Source organism: Castanea sativa, chromosome 4 (genome assembly GCF_040712315.1).
Source record: "Castanea sativa cultivar Marrone di Chiusa Pesio chromosome 4, ASM4071231v1".
In the NCBI taxonomy this organism is placed as follows: Eukaryota; Viridiplantae; Streptophyta; class Magnoliopsida; order Fagales; family Fagaceae; genus Castanea; species Castanea sativa.
In genome coordinates, this window is record NC_134016.1 from 11,989,445 (window position 1) to 12,016,102 (window position 26,658).

At 36.8% G+C, this 26,658-nt stretch overlaps 1 protein-coding gene across 1 annotated transcript; it reads right to left on the bottom strand.

Annotated features, from left to right (window-relative positions):
* Positions 1 to 17,582: 17,582 nt before the first annotated feature.
* LOC142632454 (uncharacterized) lies at positions 17,583 to 18,161 on the bottom strand. Its single transcript, XM_075806851.1, has one exon. The coding sequence runs from the start codon at positions 18,159 to 18,161 to the stop codon at positions 17,583 to 17,585; it is 579 nt and encodes a 192-aa protein (XP_075662966.1).
* Between the last annotated feature and the right edge of the window lie 8,497 nt (positions 18,162 to 26,658).

The window sequence follows — 26,658 nt, forward strand, 5'->3', positions numbered from 1 at the left end:
ATTGATAATGAAGATATCATGCAACGATTTTAAAATATGAAATCTTGTATAAAAAAAAAACAATTGTAAAATTGATCATGTATTTGGGTTTGAACAAAATTTAGTTACAAAATTGATTGTAACCTGAGATTATAACTTCCTTTAATAAATTAACATTACTACATATTTTAAAAATCTGACGGTTAAATTACATATTTTTTACATTCTTAATACACATATCAAATTTTGCGCTAATCAGATATTATTTACTATATGATCTATAAGTTTATATTTTATGCATAATTTTAGGTGAGGTTATAGCCTTAGACTACAACTAAGTTTGTAGCTAAACTTTGTCGTCCTTTAGGTTTTAGTCTTTTTTTTTGTGATATCAATATATTCAAGTTCTCTTTAATATTAGATTATATTTTTTATAATTTATGTTCTTATTGACCCCTATAGAAAATAATCTTAGAGTGGCCATAGCCTTAAGGTAATGTTTGGATTGTGTTCTGTGCGTCCACGTTCTGCATTTTCCTTTTCTTTTTTTTTTTTTCTGCTACACGTGTTTTAGCTTTAGGGGTGAAAGTTATTGTGCACACAATGTGTAACACTATTCACGTACTGTTCATGCACTGTTCACACACTTTTCAACAACTTTTTCATTAAAAATGGGTCTCATAGTATTATTCACACATTTAAAAATTATTTTGCTACAGTGTTTTCAGCTTTTAGTTTTCAATTTTTAGCTGTATCCAAACGGACCCTAAGAATCACTAAGCTAGCCCCTTAGAACTAAAGTCTTCAGTTTTAATATAGTAGACAATGAGATAATTCTACTTAGCGAAAGTTATGGAGAAATTGTAAGTTTGTAACCAGCATTGATTTCCTGGAAATTATATGCAAAGGTTGAAAATGGTTTTTCTCATAACATACCTTTCATACCTTGAATCAAGTCCCTTGCAGAATCGAAGATCTTGCTAAGGATTTTTTTTTTTTTTGGCATATGACGGGGGTTTGAACTTTATTTAAATTTATACCATACTTGCGGCAAGCTTTTTTTTAATTGTATTTTAGGTTTTGATCAGGCTACCCTTTACATGCTGGGCTTAAACAGCCTTGGAGATGGCAAACAGGGGCGGAGCTAGGAGGGGCAGTCTGCCCCTGTTTGCCATCTCCAAGGCTGCCGAGCATGTAAAGTGCACCTGGGGGGGATTCTAGCCTTTTACCCTTATTTTTAAAAAATTTGGCAATATGCCCCTATTTTAAAACTATTTAGGTCCATGCCTTTGTTTCGAAACTCGATTTTATTAAAATCGAGTTTCAATCAAAAAACTCGATTGGTAGAAATTTGAGTATGGGGTGATCAAACTTAAAAAAAAATTTAAAAAAAAAATTGCATGGAACTCAAGTTCCATACCTATAGCTGCGTTTTATAAGACCTATAGCGGCGTTTTATATGGAACTTGAGCTCCATGAACTCGAGTTCCATACAAATTTTTTTTTAAGTTTGATCACCCCAAACCTATAGCGGCGTTTTATATGGAACTCAAGCTCCATGAACTCGAGTTCCATGCAAATTTTTTTTAAAGTTTGATCACCCCAAACCTATAGCTGTGTTTTATAAGACCTATAGCAGCATTTTATATGGAACTCGAGCTCCATGAACTTGAGTTCCATGCTTTTTTTTTTTTTTTTTTTTTTTTTTTTAAAGTTTTATCGTGCATAACTCGATTTTAAACCAATCAAGTTTTTCATTGAAACTCTATTTTAAGAAAATCGAGTTTCAAAACAGGGGCACGAATCTAAATAGTTTGGAAACAGGGGCATATTGCCAAATATTTTTAAAAATAGGGGTAAAATGCTAGAATCTCCTGCGCCCTGGAACAAAACCTAAAATGCAATAAGAAAAAAAAAAAAGGATACTTACCATTTCAAAGTATAAATGAATCTGATCATTTTATAATTCTTTTGTGGTCAAAATTTTCTTATCTACATTTGTTTCTTTTGAATGACTAATACAAGATTGCAGGTGTGGCTGTATGTTGCGAAGGCCAATTGCTACATGTCTATCCAAATTTGGATTGTTTCAAATAGAAGTAAAAAAAGCAATTAAAAGGTGGGTTTTAATTAACTCAACGAATAAAATTTTTTATCATCAAATAAGAGATTTAGAGTTCAATTCCTGCTTAGACCAAAAATCAATTGGTGTTTATGTTTCATGGCAAAGAGGCATCATAATAGATACACTATAAGTTTGAGATATTATCATATCTATAAAACAATAAAAAAATAAATGAAATATCTTGTGTTGATTATCAAACATCTAAGAGCAATCACATAGGTCTCTTAAAATAGGGTGTAAGGATTGGCATTGAACCTCAACCAACCAAGAACAGTAGATGATAGCCCAACAAACCCAAAACAATATATTTGTTAGAGAATGGGTTTTACAAGAAGACGCTTCAACAGATTAAGTATGGGCCATGGTAAATAGGATTCATGCCAATAAGGCTAAAATCACAAATTGAGAGAAATAATACTCTTAGGTCAAGTCCGAGGATGAAATATTCTTATATTAACTCAAGTTTATCTGAATATAGTGTCCTTTTCTTTCTTCCATTATTACATGCCCCATTTTTTACGGGACCTTTCACTTATATAGTCCTTCAATCCTTCATCCCAGCCTCTTCACCTATTGATCTTGCAAGTAATCTCTTAGATGCTTGTCACATCAAAATATCTTGGAAGCTTTGTGAATAGCTATAGGTTGAGATAACACTTTTCAGGTGTCATTTCCCTATAAATGCGGTCGGTTGGTTTGGTGTAGAGCATTTAATGTGGTGGTGACAGCTTTCTTCCCAGATATTTCTTCCCTTACTGTTGGCTTAGCTTTGTTTCCTTCCTTGATGCTTAACCTTAGAAGAACAACTACCTTTTGTAAAGCATACCCAAGATGGATGGGTTCCAACTTTCCACAATGCCTGCACGAGAAGGCCCGGCTCCTTGAGAACTATCGTCAATCTGTTATTATCTTCCCTTATCCTTGACCCATTGACCCCAAAACTTAGCAAACCTTTTGACCATCCTCAGGCTTCTATATATCCTCAATCATAGCTCATGGCCCAACACACTTACTTGGCCTGTTTATCCTCACATTGGGTAAGGCACTAATTTAGAGAAAAAACATCTCTTCCCCCCCCCCCCCCCCCCCCCAAAAAAAAAAAAAAAAGAATAAGCCACATTGGCTTCCCTTCCCATTCCCTAAAATGAAATTTTACCTAGCGCCGTTGGAAAAAGTAAAAAGAATAGTTTTAGAGCATCCATATTTGTTTGTCTAAAAATGTGTAAATTTTGCATAGCGCCTCGTATAATTGTGTAAAATGCTATCCTAAAGTGGCGTACGTTACCTCTTCTTTCTTTTTCTTATTGAAATGGCGTACGTTACTTTGAGTCACTTGACAGGAAATGGGCTTGAAGCTGGGATTTGGGTCTTGCATCTTGGGCTGCTGGGCTTAACACACAATACTGATTATATTGGTTCTGATGAGGGGTTTTTCTTTTCTTTTCTTCATTGGAATTAGGGAGTTCAGGTATGGGTCAGAGCCCAGAATATAATGAAGTGTCTACATTATCATGAAATGCAGTAGAAATATAATGAGGGAGGCATGGCAATATTAACGTGTGAAGAAAGGGTAAATTAATTTGTTGACTAAATTTTGATTGAAAAGAGTAAAATGGGAAAGAAAAAAAAAAAAGAAGGAAAATCGGTTAACCTTTCAAATATATATATATTTTACCAATTTCACAAATTATATATCAACAATTAAAATTACATATGGACAGTACATTAATAAAAAAGGTAGTATAGTTGACTGACCAAATATTAGAATATCCTACGGTTGATGCCCCTTTCACAACATGATGCATTAAATCTAATCTTGTATCAAGTTGTGAAAGCTCCTTCAATAAATTTTTTTTTTTTTGAGTAGAAGCTCCTTCAATAATTGGATATTCCAAGTCTAATAGCTTTTAAATTAATTTATTAGTGTGGGTTTTTTTTTTTTTGACTCAAAGATAGAATTGTATTGATAAAACTGGGGAAAGCCCCTCATTACAATATTTCAATGGCTAGGACCCATCCCACCTACTACGTTTACAAGAAAAGAACAATAAAATACTACTTCATCCAGGTTGATAATGGTCTCTAAGTTTTGTTCGTACCCATTCCGTACTACTTCATCCAGCTCGGTTTGCTTAGCATTGAGGCGATCTCGAGTGTTAAAATACTAAACACACTAACGTAAATAGCACACTCAGGTGCTCTTAATGGTGGGCCAGCTGCCCATTCCACCTATGATAATCTTGTAGTAAAGTTGTGGCTTCCCTAAGTATATCACTTGGCTAGCTCTGTGTATCTTCAAAGTAGAACCGGTTCCTAGCATTCCAAATGGACCACGCAACCATCGCCCATAATTCCTGCTCTTCTCTCGTGAGTTTCTCCATCAGCTGTCTAGCTAGGAGGTGGAAGGTCTGTATTCTTGCCCCACACTTTTGTAGCTTCCCTCTAACCATCGCCCATACATTCCTGGCCATAGGACATTCCCACAAGGCATGGCTGACTGTTTCCTCTGCCTGACCACATATTGCACACGATGGGTCAATGGGTACTCTCCTACGGGCAAGGTTAGCACGAGTAGGAAGGATATTTGAGCATGCTCTCCATACGAAGTTTCGGACCTTCGGCGGTATATTTAATGTCCATAGCTTGTTCCAAAGTCTCTTGTCAACCCGTGCCCGTGAGTGTTCAGCCTCGTCCACTTGGCTCATTCGCCGAGCAACCTGATATGCTGATCTTACGGTGAATTGACGTGCTTTGTTTTCCTTCCAATAAATCTGATCCCGGTCATGTGTGTTACGGAGCCGGATACGAAGGACTTCTTCTTGGGTGGACTGCAAGAACGTGTCTTGTATCACTCTCTTTTTCCATTGCATGGTTCGTTGGTCAATCAGGTCCCCCACTTTCATTGAAGTGTCCGCATCTAGTTTGAAAAGTGGGGGGGGGGGGGGGGGGGTGGGGTAACCACCCACTAGACCTCACCATAATACTCTGCCCATTGCCTATTTTCCATCTGGTCCCTTTACGGATAAGTTCCATTGCCGATAACAAACTACGCCATACAAAGGAGGGGTTGTGACCAAGTTCAACGTCCATGAACGAACACTTTGGGAAGTACCGGGCCTTGTACACTCGGAAAAAGAGAGAGTGAGTACCTGTGACCAGCCTCCATGCTTGCTTGGCTAACATAGCTTGGTTAAAAGCATGGATGTCCCTAAAGCCCATACCTCCCCTATCTTTTGGTGTGCACAATTTGTTCCAATTTATCTAATGAATTTTGTTCTCGCTTCGGGTTTGTCCCCACCAATATTTAGCTACCGCTGAGTTGATTCCTTCACACACCATCTTGGGAATTTTGAAAATGCTCATAGTGTACGTGGGGATTGCTTGGGCTACTGTCTTAATCAACACCTCTCTTCCCGCCTTTGAAATTGTTTTTTCCTTCCACCCCATCACCCTTTTCGTTATCCTCTCTTCTAGCTCCTTAAAAGTGCTCAGTTTTGATTTTCCCCCAACCATGGGCAGTCCGAGGTATTTTTCACAATTATGCATGACTTGTGCCCCCATCAAATTCTGAATCTCTTCCTTGGCTCTTCGGCTTGTGTTTGGACTGAAGAACAATGTAGATTTTTGCCTATTAATGGCCTGCCCCAATGCCTCCTCAAATTGTGTGAGTATGTCAAGCAAATGATGACACTCCCTCTTTTTGGCCTCACAAAACAATAAGCTGTCATCCGCAAAGAGAAGATGGGAAATTCGAACCCCTCCCCTACAAGAGTATATTCCCTTCAGTCTCTTTGAATCCACTGCATGTCTGATTAAAGAAGACAACCCCTTAGCACAAAAAAGGTAGAGATAAGGAGACAATGGATCACCTTGCTTAATACCTCATGTAGGGGTTATAAACCCCTTAGGCTCCCCATTAATTAGTACTGAGTATGAGGCCGTACACACTGTTTCCATAGCTAAATTCACCCATTGTTCCGGTAGCCCGATCTTAAGCATAATCCGTCTGAGAAAGCCCCACTCAACTCTATCGTAAGCCTTGCTTATGTCCAGCTTTATCGCCACATGACCAATCTTTCCCTTTCTCCTATTTCGCATATGATGAAGCATTTCATAGGCAACTGTGGTGTTATCTGTAATAAGTCTACCAGGAATAAAAGCACTTTGAGCATCAGATATAACATTGGGTAAGATGGATTTTATCCGATTAGCTAGGCATTTGGATATAATCCGGGATACAACATTACCCAAACTTATGGGACGGAATTCCGTGATATATTGTGGGTCATTCTTTTTGGGAATGAGTACAATATGTGTAAAATTCATTTTTTTCAAATATCTACCAGAGTGTAATACAGATAACACTGTAATGAAACATCAGGACCTACAATATGCCAGAATTTTTGGAAGAAGAAAGGGGACATACCATCCGGACCTGGAGCTTTTGATGGGTGCATACTGAAGAGAGCCACTCTAACCTCCTCCTCCGTATACGGCTGAATCATCGTATGTGCCATTTCGTCAGTGACCACCTTTTCTACCACTTCAAGTACCCTGTCCATATTGCTTTGATTTGAATTAGTGAATAACTCCGTGTAATACTCCTCAGCGATGGCACTAATCCCATCCTTATCTGATCGCCATATCCCATTCCTATCATGCAACCCTTCTATGATATTCTTCCTCCTTCTTTGATTAGCCCTTTGGTGAAAAAACTTGGTATTTTTATCCCCCGCCGGAAGCCATATGGACCTAGAACGTTGCCTCCAAAACACCTCTTCATGGTGAAGCAATTCATTAATCTCCCTTTTTAGTGTGGGTTTTAGTTAGCTTAATTGGTAATTTTTCTTAACATCGAATAAAAGAGATGAGATTCGAACCCCATCTATCCTAAAAACCAATTAGTGTCTTAGCATAATAATAAAGAACAATCATTAAAGAGCAAATGTCATGGGTTAAAATTCTATTATATATATAAAATAATTTATCATATGTATTCCAAAGGTTAAGTTTTGGTATCCAGGAAGAAAAAGACTCTTTGTTAATCTTATGAGTTACAATATCTAATTTTTTAATTTTTGTGGCAAGTGAATTATTGGATGCAAAAACCAAAGAATTTAAATCCAATTAAATTCTAAATCATATATATAATTTGAATATCTTCTAAAAAAATATAATTTAAACTGTATAATTGTGTTTGTTTTTAATTATATTTATATATATGCAAGGGTTACACACTGATTTAGATAATATATCAAGTCATGAAGTAATCATCAACCATTAGATATTTGAACGGCTATTTATTATATATTCCAAAAGGTTAGATTTCACTATTTCAGCATTCTTTATTATGAACCTTTTCAGATACTACAAAAATTAGTAAAGCCTCTTTGTTAATCTTATGAGCTACAATAGAAAATAAGCAAGCAAAGAAAGTTCTAAATACCTCTTTTTGCAATCCTATTTTGCACGAGGAGAATTATGGCTTAAATTACTAAATTTCTTTTTATTTTTGTTATTTGAATAAATATTATTAAGTGTAAAAATTAAAAAGTTTAAATCTAATTAGATTTTAAATTAAATTTCAATTGGAGTCCAATTTTGCAACATGTGTCTATCTAATTTTCTAATTTTTGTAGTAAGTGAATTATTAGATGCAAAAACTAAATAATCTAAATCCAATGAAATTATAAATCATAAATATAATTTGAATATCTTCTACAAAAAATATATAATATAAACTATATAATTATGATTGTTTTTAATTGTATCTGTATATATGCAAGGTTACACACTAATTTAGATAATGTATCAAGTCATGGAGTAGTCATCAACCGTTAGATATTTGAACGGCTATCAAATTCATTTATTATTATATATTCCAAAAGGTTAGATTTCACTATTTCAGCATTTTTTATTATGAACCTTTTCAGATACTACAAAAATTAGTATAGTATGATATAAATACCCCTTTTTGCAATCCTATTTGGCATAATCAAGGAGAATTATGGCTAAAATTATTAAACTTCCTTTTATCTTTATTATCCTTTTCATCTCTGCCTTCTTTGTCGCTGGAGGTACCTAATTTCAAATTTTGCAATTGTATCCAAGCATGTTTAGACCTCTAACGTAATCTTTAATTAACTACAAATCAGCAAACAAAAGTAGTTCGTATCATTATTGGGCTTGTTACATTCTTAAGAGTTTTTTAATTATCTATTAGGAACTTTTGCATGGGATTTGAATTGTATAAATTCGCATTACAATCTAAAAAATAATTCCTATTTCAACATTGTGAAGCTCATAACTTTTATTCAATGATGCACCTTTAATATATTTACAATTGCTTATGAATTGGGTTCAAGTTATACCTAGTGTAACTTTAAGCAATGTTATACCATCTAATAATTTATTATTGATGAATTTTGAAAATCCAACCATTGAATTACATCTTCTATAAGTTCTCAACATGCATGCCAATGTTTATGCCAATCGGATGTAATTTACCTTCGATCTATAAAATCATCTTTTATGCATTATTTTAAACTACAAAAATTTAAATTTAAATAATTGATTGATAACATGACTACTAATCTTTGATCATCTTTAAATTTTGTAAGCATGGAGAATATATAAAGATAATGTAATTCAGCGGTGAATTTATCAAAATTTACATCTAATTAAAAAATATTAGGTGGTGTAATATTATATACGGGTTGGGTTCAAGTTACACTTGATATAATTTTAAGCAATAATACACCACCCAATATTTTTTAATCAGGTGTGAGTTTTGATAAATTCACCATTGGATTTCATTATTTTTGCATATTCTTCATGCTTACAAAATTTAAAGATAATCAAAGATCAATAGTTATGTCATTAATTAATTATTTAAATTTAAGTTTTTGTAGTTTAAAATAATGCATAAAAGATGAGTTTATGGATCAAATGATAAATTACATGTGATTAGCATGAAAATTGGTGTGCATATTAAGAATATATAAAACATGTAATTCAACATTTGGATTTTCAAAATATAAATTTAATAATAAGTTATTAGGTAATGTAATGTTGCTTAGAGTTACATATATTACATCAGATGTCATTAATTAATTATTTACATTTAAGTTTTTGTAGTTTAAAATAATGCATAAAAGATGAGTTTATGAATCAAATAATAAATTACATCTTATTAGCATGAAAATTGGTGTGCATATTAAGAACATATAAAACATGTAATTCAACAATTAGATTTTCAAAATATAAATTTAATAATAAGTTATTAGGTGGTGTAATATTGTTTAGAGTTATACCAGATGTAACTTGAACCCAACTCTCTATATTATAGAGATGGGTTCAAGTTACACCTAGTGTAATTCTAAATAGTTACACATTTTTTAGACCATTGGATTTAAGTAGATCCAACGATAAAAAATAGACTCTTATTAATGCTAATATTCTAATTGATTTCATTTATTGTCTCTGTAAGGACCAAAAATCATGCACAAGCCCAACAATAATAGCGTTTAATAATTCAAGGCCCAAAAAAATGAATTTGTAGAGAGGGTATCAACAACAAAGTTCATGGCGTTCTGATTATCTCCCCCTTCCCTTTTTCCCTCCTCTCTTATTTATACTCATTGCCCTTACTATCTCAGCCCTACACCTCTCATCTAATCAACCCCATTGACTGACACTTGTCCATTCCCTTGTAGTCGGTAATGGAGAAAAGCTCTTACTCTGTGCCTTGTACTGTTTAGGTCATTTCCATATTAATGCAACGGATAAAACTGATACTCCCTATTCAATGCGGCCAGAAAGCTTGGTGCAGAACATTCAATGCAACGTTCATAGTTATCTATCCCAACCCAAATATTTGCAATATACCACATACATCACCGATCTACCTTTCGTACTTTTCCGGACCATCCCACTTCATCCTCGGGCCCTTGACTTTTATTCTCCTCTATTCCTTACGCTTCTCAGGATGTCTTTGGGTCTTTAGGTCTTCGGGTCCTCGGGTCCTCACAATAGCCCCTTAAAACTTGGGCTATTAACCACGAATTAATAGCCAAGTTTTAACTCCTCGGGTACACTTTTTACGTGCATTTTGCTTTCACACGTACAAACGTCTTTTCACTGCCTGTGACACGCTCCTGACGCCTCGTAGTCCACGATGGATCATTTATGGTGTCAGGCGGTTCCCTATCTCTGCACGTTCTACGGCTGGATTAATATCGTACGGTTCAAATTGCTCTCTCATTTATGAGCAGGAAAATTACCGCGCCTTTTTTTACCCTCATAAAAGCAAAACTTGGGGCTGGCTGAGGTTCATTTTGGCGTTTTGAAGGATTAAAGGAAAAGGACCTCCCGAGGAGCAGTTTTAAGCATTCTTCAGAGGTGTGTCAGTTCTCCTATTGCTTCTCTTTCATTGTTTATTTTTTTCTCTTTTTGTCATAAAGTTTAATGGGTAGATACGCTAAATTAGTGAAAACGGATGAGGCAAAGGCCGCTTTTAAGGCCCGATATAGGATTCCTGACGATGTAGATATTCAATATTGTGAGGAAGGAGATTGGCTAGTTTACCCCGGCCACCCGAGTCAGTTTTGATTCCCATGATCGCTTTTATCGAAGGCGGAATGGAAATTCCCATGGGTAGGGTGACCCGGGATTTTCTTATAAACTATAGACTTACCCCAGCCCAATGTTCCCCCAATGTCCTTAGGATCTAAGGATGTGTAGATGCCCTAAATCGTAAAATGGGGACTAACTTAACCTGGCATGATGTAAACTGGGTGTACAATTGCCAAAAAGGGGAAAAAACCAAATACTACATGAAGTGTAGGGTCCCAACCGTTAGGCTGATCTCCTGCTTGCCTGACTCAAGCAAAGGCATGGACGAGGATTACCTCATCATCTCGGGGAATTGGCATGACGGATTACACTGCCCTACCCAAGATGGGGTGCCAGGTAGGGTTCCTAAGGACCGACGTGATACTTAGGAATATCAATTGTCTTCTTTTTATAATCTAATATTGATTGAATCCTCCTAACAATTTTTATCCCTTACTGCAGACGACTACCACACCGCTACAAACAAATCCTCTGTAAACGATCAGGATCTGAACAGAATTCTCCAGTCGAAAATATTTTTGCACAGGGACGAGCAACTTAGAGCATCCCACGTCATTCTCGGCTACACCCCTTCCACCAAACGTTTTCAAAGTCCAAAAAACGTAATCCGGGCCAGGGATCTTTGTTTAGCTCGAATTGACATAGCGGTGTCTGGCTTCTTACTACTTACGCCCCCTCCAGCAGGAACACAGGACGCACAACTCCCAACCCCTCTTGCAGCCAGACTACTTTACTCCCAAGAGCAATCCACTGATCTTGCGGACGAGGAAAAAACTTCAGCTACCGAGCCGAGTCGTCCCGAGGTGACGGATAAGGATTTTGAAGTTTTTTATCGTGAAGACGCCTCTCATGACTCACAACTTCCTTCAACAAGTAACATGGGCTTCCAAGAAAAAGAACCCGTTCTCCTGGCTTTGCTACAAGCTCATGTCGGCAGTTCTTCTCCTGCTGTGACTGTGCCTCTTCGTCCCATCACCCCAGTAATGACACGTACCCCTCCCCCCGAGACCGTGGACAAGAAAAGGAAAAGGGGTCAAGGTGGCAAGAATATCATAGAGATCGAGGAAGGAGAAAACCCCAACCTCCCTTCTAAGGATACTCGGGCAGGAAAAAACCACTCCAAGAAGCCCGCTCATACTGGGTCTTCCAAGAAAACCAGTGGTGATCAATCAAGGAAAATATCCGTTTGGCGCCCCAGCTTTACCTTGAGCTTAGGCAGCCCCGTACTTGATGATGCCAATCTAAGAGATCTGAAAAAATGGAGCTCAAGTTTAGTGGCTGAGTGTTTAGAAAAGGCCCTATGCCTTCCCGAGGACATGGCTGAGCTACGGTCTTTCCGCAAAAGAGAAGTCTTCCTGTCTTTAAAACAAAACTTGGCTAAGGTATCTTTCACAATTCTACATCATCTTATCTTTATTACTATTAAAAGCATTACTCATATGACTTTCGTAATTGATGTACATTATAGGCTATCCAGGCTTCTTTCATGGCTAAGGAATGGGTGGATCACTCCTTAGACTTAGCCAGAAAAGCTGAGAACAACGTCGAAGTCGCTGTGAGGGCTCAAAACGAAGCAGAACAGAATTTGAAGGAAACCCTCATTCGACTGGCCGAAGTGGAAAAAGCTCACAAGAATGCAGAATCTGCCTTGCAAAGCTATGAGTCACAGGCAAATATTGCCCTTGAAGCCCATAAACAAGCCCAAAACCGACTAGCCCTCACTGTGGTGGAGCTTAAACAAGTGCAAAAGGAATTAGCACCTAAGGAGCAAGAAAAAGCTAATGCCAAGCAAGCAGCATACGATGCCGGTATGAAGAAAGCTGCTGACAGCCTCACAACTCAACTCAAAGGTGTCGCCCGTGCATTCTGTCTGGAAGTTTGGGGTCGGGCCTTAGACGCTGCTGGAGTATCCACCGAATCTGAGCTCCGAAATCTAGACAGCGTGTATTACCCCTCTGCTTTACAGCTGGCACCTGCTCCTCCCAAACCAACGAGTGACTCCAGTTCCATTCCTCCCTTATCTACAACCACTCCGGATCCAGAACCTTCCTCTATTCACTCCAAGGACAAAGAAATAGCTGAGAACCCTTCTCCCAACACTGAATTGGTAATCGTAGAAAATGAAGCTAACACAAAGGAGGTGGGTCAGACAAAAAAGAAGAAGAAAGAGAAGGAACCAGAGAAAAAGAACACTAAAGAGAAACAAACAAACACTTAACACATGAGCTCAAGAGTTTGTTAAAAGTTGTTTAGAATTTGGTGTTGTTGCTTTTCTCTTTCTTTTTTTTTTTTTTTTGTTTGTTTGTTTGTTAAACTGATTTCAAGGAATTAATAGTAGTGCCAATGGTGCATATTGTTTATTGTCAACATATCGCGATGTTCAAATATTAAATTTTTTTTTTTGTTGCTCATTGTCGATTACAATTCTTTACTGTTAAAATAATAACTTTTCATATACACATAAAACACAACACGATCATCAACTTTGCAACGTAAGCCGGAATAATACCTATGGTACACATTTTTACTACCTTGACACTTGGAATGCCGTATGTATGGTGTTAATTTCTCCTAATCTTACGGCCCGAGAAGCTGGATAAGGACGAAGCTTGGTTCTAGATTTTTTTTTTACGGTGTTAATTTTTCTTAAACTTGTGACCCGAGAAGCCGAACAAGAACTAAGATCAGTTTAACACTTGGCTTTTCCTTAAGGTGTTAATTTTTCTTAGACTTGTGGCCCGATGAGCCAGACAAGAACTAAGATCAGTTTAACACTTGGATTTCCCTTAGGGTGTTGATTTTTCTTAGACTTGTGGCCCGAGGAGCCGGACAAGAGCTAAGATCAGTTTAACACTTGGATTTTCCTTAGGGTGTTAATTTTTCTTAGACTTGTGGCCCGAGGAGCTGGACAAGAGCTAAGATCAGTTTAACACTTGGAAATAAGTTATTCCAATAAAGAAGCACAGACTAATAAAACAAAACAGGCCTACAACTTATACAAAAGAAGACTCTTCCTTTAATAGTAATAACGTCGTAAGTTGCTTACATTCCAGGGGCGATGGACTACTTTTCCATCTAAATCTTCTAAACAATAGGCCTCCACACCTGCTACAGACATAATTCTATATGGTCCTTCCCAATTAGGCCCTAACTTACCCCAGGCAGGATTCTTTGCTGTCCCCACCACTTTTCCCAAAACCAAATCTCCTGGTACTAAAGGTCTCGGCTTCACTCCTTTATCATATGTTTGCTTGAGTTTCTGTTGGTAGCTGCCCATCTTCACACTGGCTACTTCTCTTCTTTCTTCAATAGTATTTAAACTATAGCATAGCATGTCATGATTGCTCTCAACGTTATACTGATCAGGTCTCAAGGTGGGGAAGCCTGACTCCAACGAGATTACTGCCTCCATTCCATATGTCATTGAAAAGGGTGTCTCGCCCGTTGATCTTTGGGAGGTAGTACGATAAGTCCACAACACATGAGGCAACTCCTCTACCCATCTTCCTTTAGCATCGTCTGATCGCTTCTTTAACCCCGCCAAAATGACATTGTTTGTAGCCTCAGCTTGACCATTTCCTTAAGGGTAGGCCGGTGTTGAGTATCCATTCTTTATTCCCAGATCCCCACAATACCTATGAAAAGCCTTGCTGTCAAACTGAAGTCCATTGTTGGAAATCAGAGTATGCGGGACTCCAAAGCGAGTTACAATATTCTTCCAAATAAACTACTTAGCATTTGCATCCCTGCTGTTAGCTAGTGGTTCGGCTTCCACACACTTAGTAAAATAATCCGTGCCGACGATGAGCCATCTTTTATTACCAGTTGCCTGAGGAAAAGGTCTGACAATATCCAAGCCCCACTTAGCAAAAGGCCATGGACTAGATAATGGATTTAAGGCTCCCCCTGGTTGATGAATGTTTGGTGCAAACCTTTGACATTGGTCACACTTCCTTGCATACTCCTGGGCGGCCTTCTGCATATTTGGTCACCAATACCCTTGAGTCATGGCCCTGTGGACTAACGATCTTCCTCCAGTATGACTTCCACATATTCCCTCATGCAACTCTTCCAATAAAGGCTCAACAGCTTCAGGATGCACGCAGAGCAGATATGACCCCGAGTAAGAACGTTTGTACAACTTATGCTCCTCAGAAAGCCAGTAATGGGGGGCACTTCTCCGTACCTTCTCTGCTTCTACTTTGTCCTCGGGTAACATACCATGTTTTAAGAAGGTCACAATCGGATCCATCCAGCTCGGGCCAACGTGAATGCTGTGAACCCTAATTGCCGGGATGCCAGTAAGACTAGAAGTCATCAAATCCTCCACCATCACCATCTGTGGTAACTTCGAGCCCAAGGATGTGGCTAACATGGCCAACGAATCGGCATGAGCATTCTGCCCTCTTGAAATTTGTCTTACTTTGAAACTTTTAAACATGCCTAACACCCCTTTGACTTGGTTGAGATATTTTTTGATTCTTTCATCTCTTGCCCAAATTCTCCGTTAACTTGTCCGACAATTAATCTGGAATCACAATAGAGTTCAATTATTTCTCCTCCCAGATGCCTAACCATTTGAGCGCCTGCCAAGAGAGCTTCATACTTGACCTCATTATTAGTGGCTACAAACCCTAGCCGTAATGACTTTTCCATGACTAATTTCTCAGGGGTGATCAACACAATTCCAATCCCTGCTCCCTTTCGGTTAGATGCCCCATCCGTATAAACTTCCCAAAGGAGGACACTCCCAGGCCCAACAGACATCACGACTAGCATAACATCTTCCTGCCTAATGCCACCCTCAGTAAATTCAACCACGAAATCGGCAAGAACCTGTCCTTTAATAGCTGTCCGGGGCATATACTTAACATCATAAGCTCCAAGCCTTGTTCCCCACTTAGCCACGCGACCAGTGTAATCTAACTTCCTCATGAGAGCTTGCAAAGGCAATTGGGTAAGTACCACTACCGTATGGGCTTGAAAATAATGGGGAAGCTTCCTTGTTGCATGTACGATGGCTAGAATAGCCTTTTCCAAAGGTAAATACCGCTTCTCGGCCTCTTGCAAAGATTTACTAATGTAATATACCAGTTTTTGAATTCCATCATCATTTCGTACTAGGACAAGACTTACAGCATAATCTGTAACTGCCAAATAGGCATACAACATCTCTTCCTTCTCCGGCCGTGATAGTATTGGCGGATTTTCCAAATATTGCTTCAAATCCTCAAAAGCCAAATTACACTCATCCGTCCATTAAAAATCTCTCCATTTATGCAAAAGGTGATAAAAAGGTCGACACCTGTCTGCAGATCGCGAGATAAACTGATTCAATGCCGCAAACATACCTGTCAGCTTCTATACCTCCTTAGGATTTCGAGGAGGATGCCACCCCAAGATAGCCTTAATCTGGTCAGGATTAACTTCAATTCCCCGATGCGTTATCATATACCCGAGAAACTTTCCCGAACTTACTCCAAAAGAACACTTGGAAGCATTCAAACGCAATTTATACCTCCTAAGGACTGAGAAGGTTTCATGCAAGTCCCTTAAATGGTCCCCTACTCTCTTACTTTTAATTACCATGTCATCAATATATGCTTCCATATTATGCCCCAACTGCAATTCAAACATTCTAGTCACCATTCTTTGATAAGTGGAGCCTGCATTCTTAAGACCAAAAGGCATTACTCGATAATGGTAATTGCCATTAGGAGCACGAAAAGCTGTCTTCTCTTGATCACTCAATGACAGAGGTATCTGATGATAACCTTGAAAAGTATCTAGGAAACTCATCCGAGGATGCCCGATAGTTGCATCCACCAATTGATCAATTCTCGGAATAGGGAAAGGGTCCTTTGGACATGCCTTATTTAGATCAGTGAAATCGACACAAACTCTCCACTTTCCGTTCTTCTTTTTAACCACAACAGTGTTAGCAAGCCACTCAGGATAAAATATTTCCTTGATTGCCCCAGCTTGCTTTAATTTATTAACCTCCTCTTTTACTGCCTCGGCATGCTCTTGGGACGCACGTCGAGGAGGCTGCTTACAGGGCACTGCGTCGGGACTAACATTCAAATGGTGACAAATGAACTCTAGATCAATCCCCGGGACATCATAGGTCGTCCATGCAAAAACATCAATGTTATCCTTTAAGAACTTAACTAATTCCTCTTTTTCCGATACTGGCAATTAGGATCCCACCTGAAAATATCTCTCCTTATCCTCTCCTATAAATATCTTGTCCAATTGTTCAGCGGAACCTCCATCCACATCGATACCCATCCCCTAAGCAGATTTCTTTAATTGCTATAAAGTTTTCAGAGTTGCCCCCGTTGTTGAACCTTCCCTAGTTCTAACACTTGCAGACATCAGACACTGTCTGGCTACCGACTGACTGCCGTGTAATACTCCCACCCTTCCTCGGATAGGATATTTCACCATTACGTGCAAAGTTGAAGAAACTGCCCCCATTCCAAGGCCTAGCCAAAATGGCCGTGTAAGGTGGATACGCCCTGACTACTATGAAGTTAACCTGGACTTCTGCATCCTCAACTTGTATAGGCAGCCTAATCATCCCCCGCGGAATCACCGGTTTCCCATCAAAGCCTACTAACGGAGAATCATACTTCTCTAAATCCTCATCTTTCAACTTTAAACCATTAAACAAGTCAGGATACATAATTTTCGCTCCATTTCCATCATCCACCAAGACTCGTTTCACGTCATATCCCCCGATACGAATAGTTACTACCAATGCATCATCATGGGGTTGACATGTTCCATCCTTATCTTCCTCAGAAAAACCCAACACTGGCGTTGCCGAGAACCTCATCCTTTAAGCCAGTTGATTGCTTCCCTCCATGACTTCATCCTCAAAACTGCTATGCACAGACATGATCCGAGAAGGATCCTCGGCTCCTCTTCTCAGTTGCGTTAAAATGATGTTAATGGTGCCTAATGCTGGCCGAGGAATATTTTCACGATACATTCTCGTACCTTGATGTCCAACTTGCCCGTCCGGCCTAGACAAGAAATGATTGAGCTTTCCCGCCTTGGCCAATTGGTTCAAATGGTCGCGCAACGTCCGACACTCTTCTGTTGTATGTCCTTTGTCTTGATGATAATGACAATGAAGACTTTGATTCCTCAAGGATGCATCTCCACTCATCTTGTTAGGTTGTCTAAAGTATGGTTCGTCTCGTATTTTCTCCAATATTTGATGTATAGGTTCCTTGAACAGTGAATTAACCAAAGGAGTTCCAGCTGGCAATGGACAACTTGGAAAATCTCGCCTAGGCCGACTGCTTTGGTACCCCATTCCCCGAAGATCTTTCTTCTCCGGAAATAGCTTTGCTTTACCTTTGCTTTGAATCTGGTCCTCCTCAACCCGCTTATACTTGTCTATACGATCCATAAGCTAGCGCATGTCTACAACTGCTTTCATTGTCAAGGACTTCCTCAATCCGTGCTCTGTAGGGAGCCCCACCTTAAAAGTTCTTACAGCCACATTTTCAACATCTCCGTCAATTTCATTATACATTTCCCAATACCGATCGGAATAAGTTTTGAGCGTTTCTCCTTCCCTCATTGCCATAGATAGTAATGCATCCAAGGGCTTTGGGACCCTACTACATGTTATGAACCGAGCCCCGAATGCCCTCGTCAACTCTTCAAATGACTTTAGGGAACCTTCCTCCAAAGCATCAAACCATCGCATGGCCACTGGTCCCAAACTGGAAGGAAAAACTTTACACATCAACGCTTCATTATTTGAATAAACTACCATCTTTTGATTAAAATGACTGATGTGTTCTACAGGATCAGTCCTGCCATTATAAATCGTAAATATAGGTTGAGAAAATCTATGGGGGAGTTTTGCCTTATTTATCCGGGCCACGAAAGGGGATTTAGAGATTTGCCTCAAGGCTTTACCCATTGCATCATTCCCCTCACCTTTATATGACCCATCCTCACCTCGCGTCTCCTCCCCCCTCTTTGCCCTGCCACTAGAAGAAGTAATTAAATGGGACTCACTAGGAAAAGACTTAGATGCTTGATGATCATTTCCTCCTCGTTTTTCCTCGGAGTTATCACTGGACGAGTAAGACGGGCTCCTCCTACCACGCTTCCTACGACCTAAGCGTTTGTGCAGATAATCTATCTCTGATTGCATTTGCTACAACACATCATCACGAGACATTTGCCTTTTAGTCTATGATCGTCGTCTAGCCACTTGATCACTACGATACGATTCTATCACCACACTTGGGGTGTGTTGCTTTCCATCCCCGCATTGCATGTTTATAGCTGGGTTTCCACTTTGGGAACCTACTGATTCTTCCCTTTTCTGATTCGCCTCCGCCATTCACCTTCAAACCAGAACGTCCCACTTTATTGTTCCTACACACGGCGCCAATTGTAAGGACCAAAAATCATGCACAAGCCCAACAATAATAACGTTTAATAATTCAAGGCCCAAAACAATGAATTTGTAGAGAAGGTATCAACAACAAAGTCCATGGCGTTCTGATTATCTCCCCCTTCCCTTTTTCCCTCCTCTCTTATTTATACCTCTTGTTCTTACTATCTCAGCCTTACACCTCTCATCTAATCAACCTCATTTACTGACACTTGTCCATTCCCTTATAGTCGGTAATGGAGAAAAGCTCTTACTCTGTGTCTTGTACTGTTCAGGTCATTTCCATATTAATGCAACGGATAAAGCTGATACTCTCTATTCAATGCGGCCAGAAAGCTTGGTGCAGAACATTCAATGCAACGTTCCTAGTTATCTATCCCAACCCAGATATTTGTAATATACCCCATACATCACTGATCTACCTTTCGTACTTTTCCGGATCATCCCACTTCATCCTCGAGCCCTTGACTTTTATTCTCCTCTATTCCTTACGCTTCCTAGTATGTCTTCGGGTCTTTAGGTCTTCGGGTCCTCACAGTCTCTTATTTAATACATTCCATACTTATTTTTAAACCTAATACTTATTTCTAAACTCAAAAAAAATTATACATCTTTTTTTCATATAAGATTGGCATGGAATGTAAAGATGTTGTGATTTCTTTGAAATTACATGTGGAGGAGAGCAATTATGCTGAGAAATTAAGTTTGAAGAAATGGATGGATGAGAATGACACCCGTTCAATATTTGATTTACAATTGAAAATAGTGATTTACCAATGAAAATGCTGAACATCAAAGGCATCTTTGTCATAGCAAACAATGGCAATTTTTTAAGGTAGAATGGAAACAGTTTTTCTTCTTAAAACTAATTGAAACAGTGGGCTCCAGCTAGCTCAACTAGTAAAGTCTCTGATGGTTGAATAAGAGATCTGGGGTTTAATCTCCGCCTACACCAAAAACTGATTGATATCTTGGTCTGATGATAAAGAGCTATCATCAGGAGCGAGTGCCATAAGTTGAAACCCTCTCTCAAAAAAAAAAAAAAAATTGAAACACATCCAAACGTCTTTGTCATAGAAAAACTAGCAGTTTCATAGGCAACAAAGTTATGGCTAATCCTTAGGCTCAAAGATCTCTCAGTATAAGGCGAAGACTCAACCAAAGACGTTGAATTCAAATTCACAGAATCATTAACTGGTGTCTCTATCACAAAATACTTAATCTCAGTGACAAGCTCAATCATATTATACTGCTTTGCTATACTGTCAATGTGATCCAACAGTTTCGTAACACTAAGTAGTGTACCTATCCACCATTCCAGCCACATCATTCTCATCCATCTACTTCCTCAGACCTGATTTCTCAGCATAATTGCTCTCCTCCACGTGTGATTTCAAAGAAATCACAGCATCTTCACATTCCACGCCAATCTTATAAGAAAAAAAGATGTCACCCGTTAAAAACTGAACAACCATACCAACCATCAGAGAGAAATACTTGTAAAAGAGAAAGAGAGAGTCGTGTAGTGGAGAGAGAGAGTCAGACCTATAATTTTTTTTTTGGTTTATAATTAAGTATGGAATGTATTAAATAAGAGATAATAAATGAGATCAATTAAAATTTTAGAATTAATGATGGTCTCTTTTTTACCGTTAGATCTACTTAAATCCAATGGTTTAAAAAATGTGTAATTATTTAGAATTACACGTGTAACTTGAACCCATCTCATATATATATAAAAGAGGTATAAAATAATGATAAAACTATTTTTTCTCCAAATTTTTAACTATAAAAATTAAAGATATTTTCTAATATAAAAAATTATGCATTCATATATCCCTCTCTTTCTAAATGCACAAAGAAAAAGAGTTGCATATAAAAAAAATTTAAAGAGGAAAAATAAAGATTTTTTTTGGAAAATTAAAATAACTTTTATTAAAAAGATTTAATTTTATATTTTCATTATCATATGCTCTAAATACTCCTAAAATAATACATTGGAAAAAAAATGAATATCAGAAGAAAAAAATGAAGATTACAATTTTTTATTTAATTTTTTTACAAAATATTAAGACTTTAAATGAGTGTTTGTACAATTTTCTAAAAATTGAAGCGGGTATTAATACTTATATATTTTTATGAACATGTTTTTTAAATGCTCTCAAAATTATTTAAAAAGAAAATTCCTAAAATTTATGAGTTATACATGGAAAAAAAATGAGTATTAGAAGAAAAAAAATGAGATGTGTTTGTACAAATTTTTAAAAATATGAAGTGGGACCAATAGGTAAATTATTTTTATTGATAAATTTTAATTCTTTTTTCAATATAACACTTTTTCCAATAAAGCAAATTAAGTTATAGTTTTGAACAAGATTGCAAACTTTGTCCTGTGCTTGACACATACTAATTATTTTATGCATCAAGCAAATGTATCGTATTTTTGACAACATATATATGGGCTCTACAAAATTGTGGATAAGAGGAAGATTGTATATGCTTCTTGGCGCAAACATTACTAAAATTAAAGTCCCAGAAGGATTAAAGCCATCGCTTGCCAATGATCCAAGCCTAACATTGTAGGGATCTGAAGCAAATGACTTGTGTTTCTCATCATATATTCTCCATGCAATGGAATTTGCCAGAAGCCTTAATACTCTGTAATCAACACATTTGTTTTGTGTCATCTCATTGCCTCAACTGTATGGGAAACATAAACAATCTTTGTAGTATTGACTTCAAAGAAAAGTATCGTAAATTATTACAAGGGATTTTATTCTTTTTTGAGCTAGATGAGTTCACCTCCATATTTCCATTATTTTCACCAGATTTCCATCTTGATACCTTACCCACGGGACACTATTTCCATTATTATAACACATTAAACAGTAAAGAAGTCAATATAGTGAACCTATAGATGTAATTTTACAAACTTAGCTGGATGATGAAAACCCAACCGAGTTACACAGGTTGCAACATCCTTTAACCTTTATGATAGATTGAATTATATGATCATATATTTATTCATTTCACATGTCCATGCATTTATATCTCACTCCCTAGATAGTACATATTAATATATATATATATATATATATATATATATATATATATATATATATGTGTGTATATATATATATATATATATATGTGTGTATATATATATATATATATATATATGTGTGTGTGCGTATTAAAAAAAAAAAAGTTAAATGCCAAATCCTTTAGTTATCTCACTCTGCAACCTGCATTTAGCCTTATCAAGACCAAACAACATTGGATTGGTATAACTAAGGTGTCATTGAAAAGTTTTAATGACAAACTTTAATTTGGCATTCTTGGAGTACATCAATTTCACACAAGTAAGAAAAAATTACAAGAATTATCAAAATGGACTTTTGGAACCAAAAACTTGTGTTTAGAACCGTCTTCCAAAGCTTCTAATTTGTCAAATTTGAAAAAAAAAATACTAGTACATATATAGTTAGTAATTTAGCAATTTTTTTTTTTAGAAATAATTACAACATACTACTAACTTCGCAATTCGAACTCTTCCTCCTTAGACCCCCAAACACTTTATACATGAAGAGGTGTCAATTCAGCTACAAGACCTTTGGCACTAATTTAGCAATTTAGTTCAATAAAATTACAATTAGCTTCCATAACAATATCATTGATCTTTTTAATGACCCTAAAAAAAATTAGAACTAAAATCAAAACCAAAATTAACAAGCCCAAAAAATTAGCCCGACAATAAAAATTACAAATATCAAAGATTTTATAATTAAAAAAAGGCTAAAATTCAAAATTGACCCTCTAAGTATCACATTTTGTCATTTCAGTCCTCTAAGTTTCAATTTTGTCATTTCAATCTTTAAGTTTTAAATTTTGTCAATTCAATCTTCCATTACCCTTATGTTAAGTGCTGCCGTTTATTAAACCAAAATGACGCCATTTTGGATTTTTTTTTATTTTAAATTTCTTAATTGAACTATATTGAAAAATGTTAATTACAAAAAAAAAAAAATAAAAAAAAAAAGGAAGAAGAAGAAGAAGAGAAAGAAAGAAAGAAACTAAGGGAACGACGTACAACAACGCTATCTAGCTTCACTGTCTCTGAGACAATCAAATCAACCTAATGGGTCAAGGAACTCTGAGCGGTCTTAACCGGCAAGGCTTACCGGGTGATCGAAAGCCCAATGGATCCAACAAGAAGGAGATGAAATTCGAGCCGGCGGCGCCACAAGCTCGAGTGGGTCGCAAACAACGAAAACAGAAAGGCCCCAGATGCCGATTCTCGACTTCCAATCCAGGCATTACTCCACACACAAAGTGCCGTCTCTGACTCCTAAAGCTCGAGCGTGTCAAAGACTATCTGTTAATAAAGGAAAAGTTAGTGAGCAACCAAGAAAGACACAAACCGCAAACCCCAAGAGGAAAAAGCCGAGGAAGACAAATCTAAAGTCAATGATCTCAAAGGCTCACCTATGAGTGTTGGAAATCTGGAAGAACTCATAGATGAGAATCACATGGTTGTTTCGTAGTCGGAGGGGTCGGACTAATATGTGGGGATTTTGTCTTTTGTGGATAAGGATCAGCTGGAGCCTTGTTGTGCAATATTAATGCATAACAAGGTGCTTTATGTTCTGGGGTTGTTGCAAGATGAGGTTGATCCTTTGTGATGAAAGTTGAGAAAGCTCCCATGGAATCGTATGCAGATATTGGTGGTTTGGATGCACAGATTCAGGAGATTAAGGAGGCTGTTGTTGAATTGCCATTAACACATCCTTAGTTTTCTTTTTCTTTTTTTTTAATTAACGTTTTCAGTATAATTAAATTAAAATATTAAAAAAAATTCATCCAAAACGGCGTCGTTTTAGTTTAGTATATAGCAGACTTAACAGAAAGATAACAGATGACTAGATTAACAAAATTTGAAACTTAGAGGACTGCAATGACAAAACTGAAATTTAGAACACTGAAATAACAAATTGTAAAATTTAGAGGGTCAGTTTTAAATTTTAGCCTTAAAAAAATTAAGTTTAATCAATTAATTTTATCTAAAATAAACAGCCTTTTATTTAAAAAAAAAATTTTAACAAAATAATTTTATCCTTTTTCAGTTGCAGACGCACGCCAAATTTCATTTTTATAAAGGATGGTATTGTAATGTATTATATATATATATATTATACAATGATTTTGTTTCTCAAAAAAAAAAAAATTATACAATGATTTTGAGTCTTTGTGTTTGTTGACAATTTGTTAATACTGATGCTTATTTGAAATTTCATATACTTCTGACACTTAACTCCAAGTGCTCACTCCATCTATGCGCCAAAGATGAAATCTTATCCCTCACTGCCAGCGTGTTGAAGTCAATCCTAATCCTATGGTTTCTTTTCTTTAAGGGTCAACAAAGCCGGAAGTGGAATATGTCATACTTTAATCAGTGACAAACTAAAAACCTTTGCTTTTCTCTCTAAAATGCCAAAAGGCACATTCATAATAATAATAATAAAAGAAGGGGAAAAAGCAGAAGAGCATATGTGCCACATTACGCGGCCAGCAGAAGAAGCCCTTTATGGCCTTAACATTTCCAGAATAGAAGACCTAAAATTAAACTGATTTCAGAATCTATGGTCTATGCTCAATAAACAAATGCACATCCTCCACACAAATATATCTCACAGTAGAGTAGGTTTGAGATGTTGATGTAGACATCAATGGTCAAAAAAAGATGGTCAAAAAAAGATGAACTTATTATATAAGTTCTTTCAAAAAGGTGGGTTGTTTGATGCACTTTTCACTGTCTTGAAAAGTTGGCCACTAGAAATGAGTAGGTGCCTGAATTGACTTCTCAGAATACATTTGTGAAAGCACTGTGTTTCCAAGTACCAACAGTTCTTTATTCCTTGTAATTTACACAAAAGCATTGTATTACTAAAAATAGTGTCATTGAAAAAGTTACCTAGAATCCTTACTAAAATCTCACCAATAACAATTATGATAGTGAGAGAATAAGTAAACAATAAAAATGAGGCATACAAGTGACAACCCATCAGACATTCTAAGCGGAGTATTTGAGGTTCAAGTCTCATCTCTTTTCTCCCACATTATTTTTACATAGTTACAGATAAATAAATAAAACAATGTGTCAATGCCATTTGAAATTACTTCTAATTTTTAATATCAAAAACACTATTATTTTTTCTTTTAAATAAAAAATCAAATCAAATTTTGTATTTTAAAAAATCCCCTCCTCTTGTATCCTCTCTTAGCAAGTAAATGATTGCCAACTCTGATTTCTTCTCTTTTTTACCTTGTTGATTTCCAACCATCAAGTTCCTGGAAACACCGTTATTGCCACCAAAACTTGACTCGGGTTGGTGGATTGGAGACTGATAAAGTGATAATGGCTAGGTTATGGTTTCTTAACTCAAGTGTGATTGTAACGAGTCAATAGAAGCATTACCAACATGAGCACCCACAAGAAGTAGTCAAGTTATAATTGGAACTCATAATGACTTATATACCTAATAAGATCCAACTAGTAAATATCTTATCTACACAATTTAGGATATTGCAACGATGTTGAAAATGGAATGTGTGAGATATACCCACAACATGGGGTGGAGGTGCTATTAAACCAAAGACCCATTGAAAATTTTCTTTAGATTGATTTGAATTTTATTATAACCACCTCTCCAACTTCTTTTTCACTTTGAAAATTTAAAATAATAATAATTTTTATAATATGTCTAGGTAAGAAATACTCAAAGCTGTCACTTGAGTTACAAAGCTCTTAACAAAAAATATTTATAAAATGTTACTACTTTGATAATCAAATGTCAGTTTCGTGGAGTTCCATATATACTTTTTTTTTTTTTTTAATTTGTGACAAATTAAACGAAAATAATAACCTGAACTACTACCTTTATATTACTATAGACTATCCTTCTCAAAAAAAAAATATTACTATATATTATATATTAGATTGGTTCAAATTACTGACACATCAGTTGAAATTATAGATTAGATTGGTTCAAATTATTGACACATCAGTTGAAAATCAGCATAGCAATTTCTTTTCAAAGTTTCATAATAATTGTCCGACTTCACCCATCGTAGACTTTTTCACACCACGATAGACTGTTTTGTCGCACTAACCCACAAGATAAGGTATTTCAACTTCTTTCGATTGTTTTCAAGTCATGGGGCGGTGCTACACTTTGTTCAGGGGTTGAAATGAACCCTCTCACTTTAATTTTTTTTAATATATATAATTTTTTTTTGTTGGTCTAATACTTTAATTTATTCTTAAAAATATTATTTTTTCACACTTATCTAAGGAACCCATGGCCAAAGTTAGAACTTGCATCACTACAATATTTGTTTGTCATTGCTCCGTTCACCAGGGACGGAGTCAGGATTTTAAGTTAAGGGGGACGACTTTAACCTCTAGTTTGGCAGCTTTTTAGTCGGGGAGTTT

Coding starts and splice junctions, on each gene's coding strand:
- LOC142632454 (XM_075806851.1), bottom strand. CDS start 18,161: ATGGATCGTATAGACAAGTATAAGCGGGTTGAGGAGGACCAGATTCAA.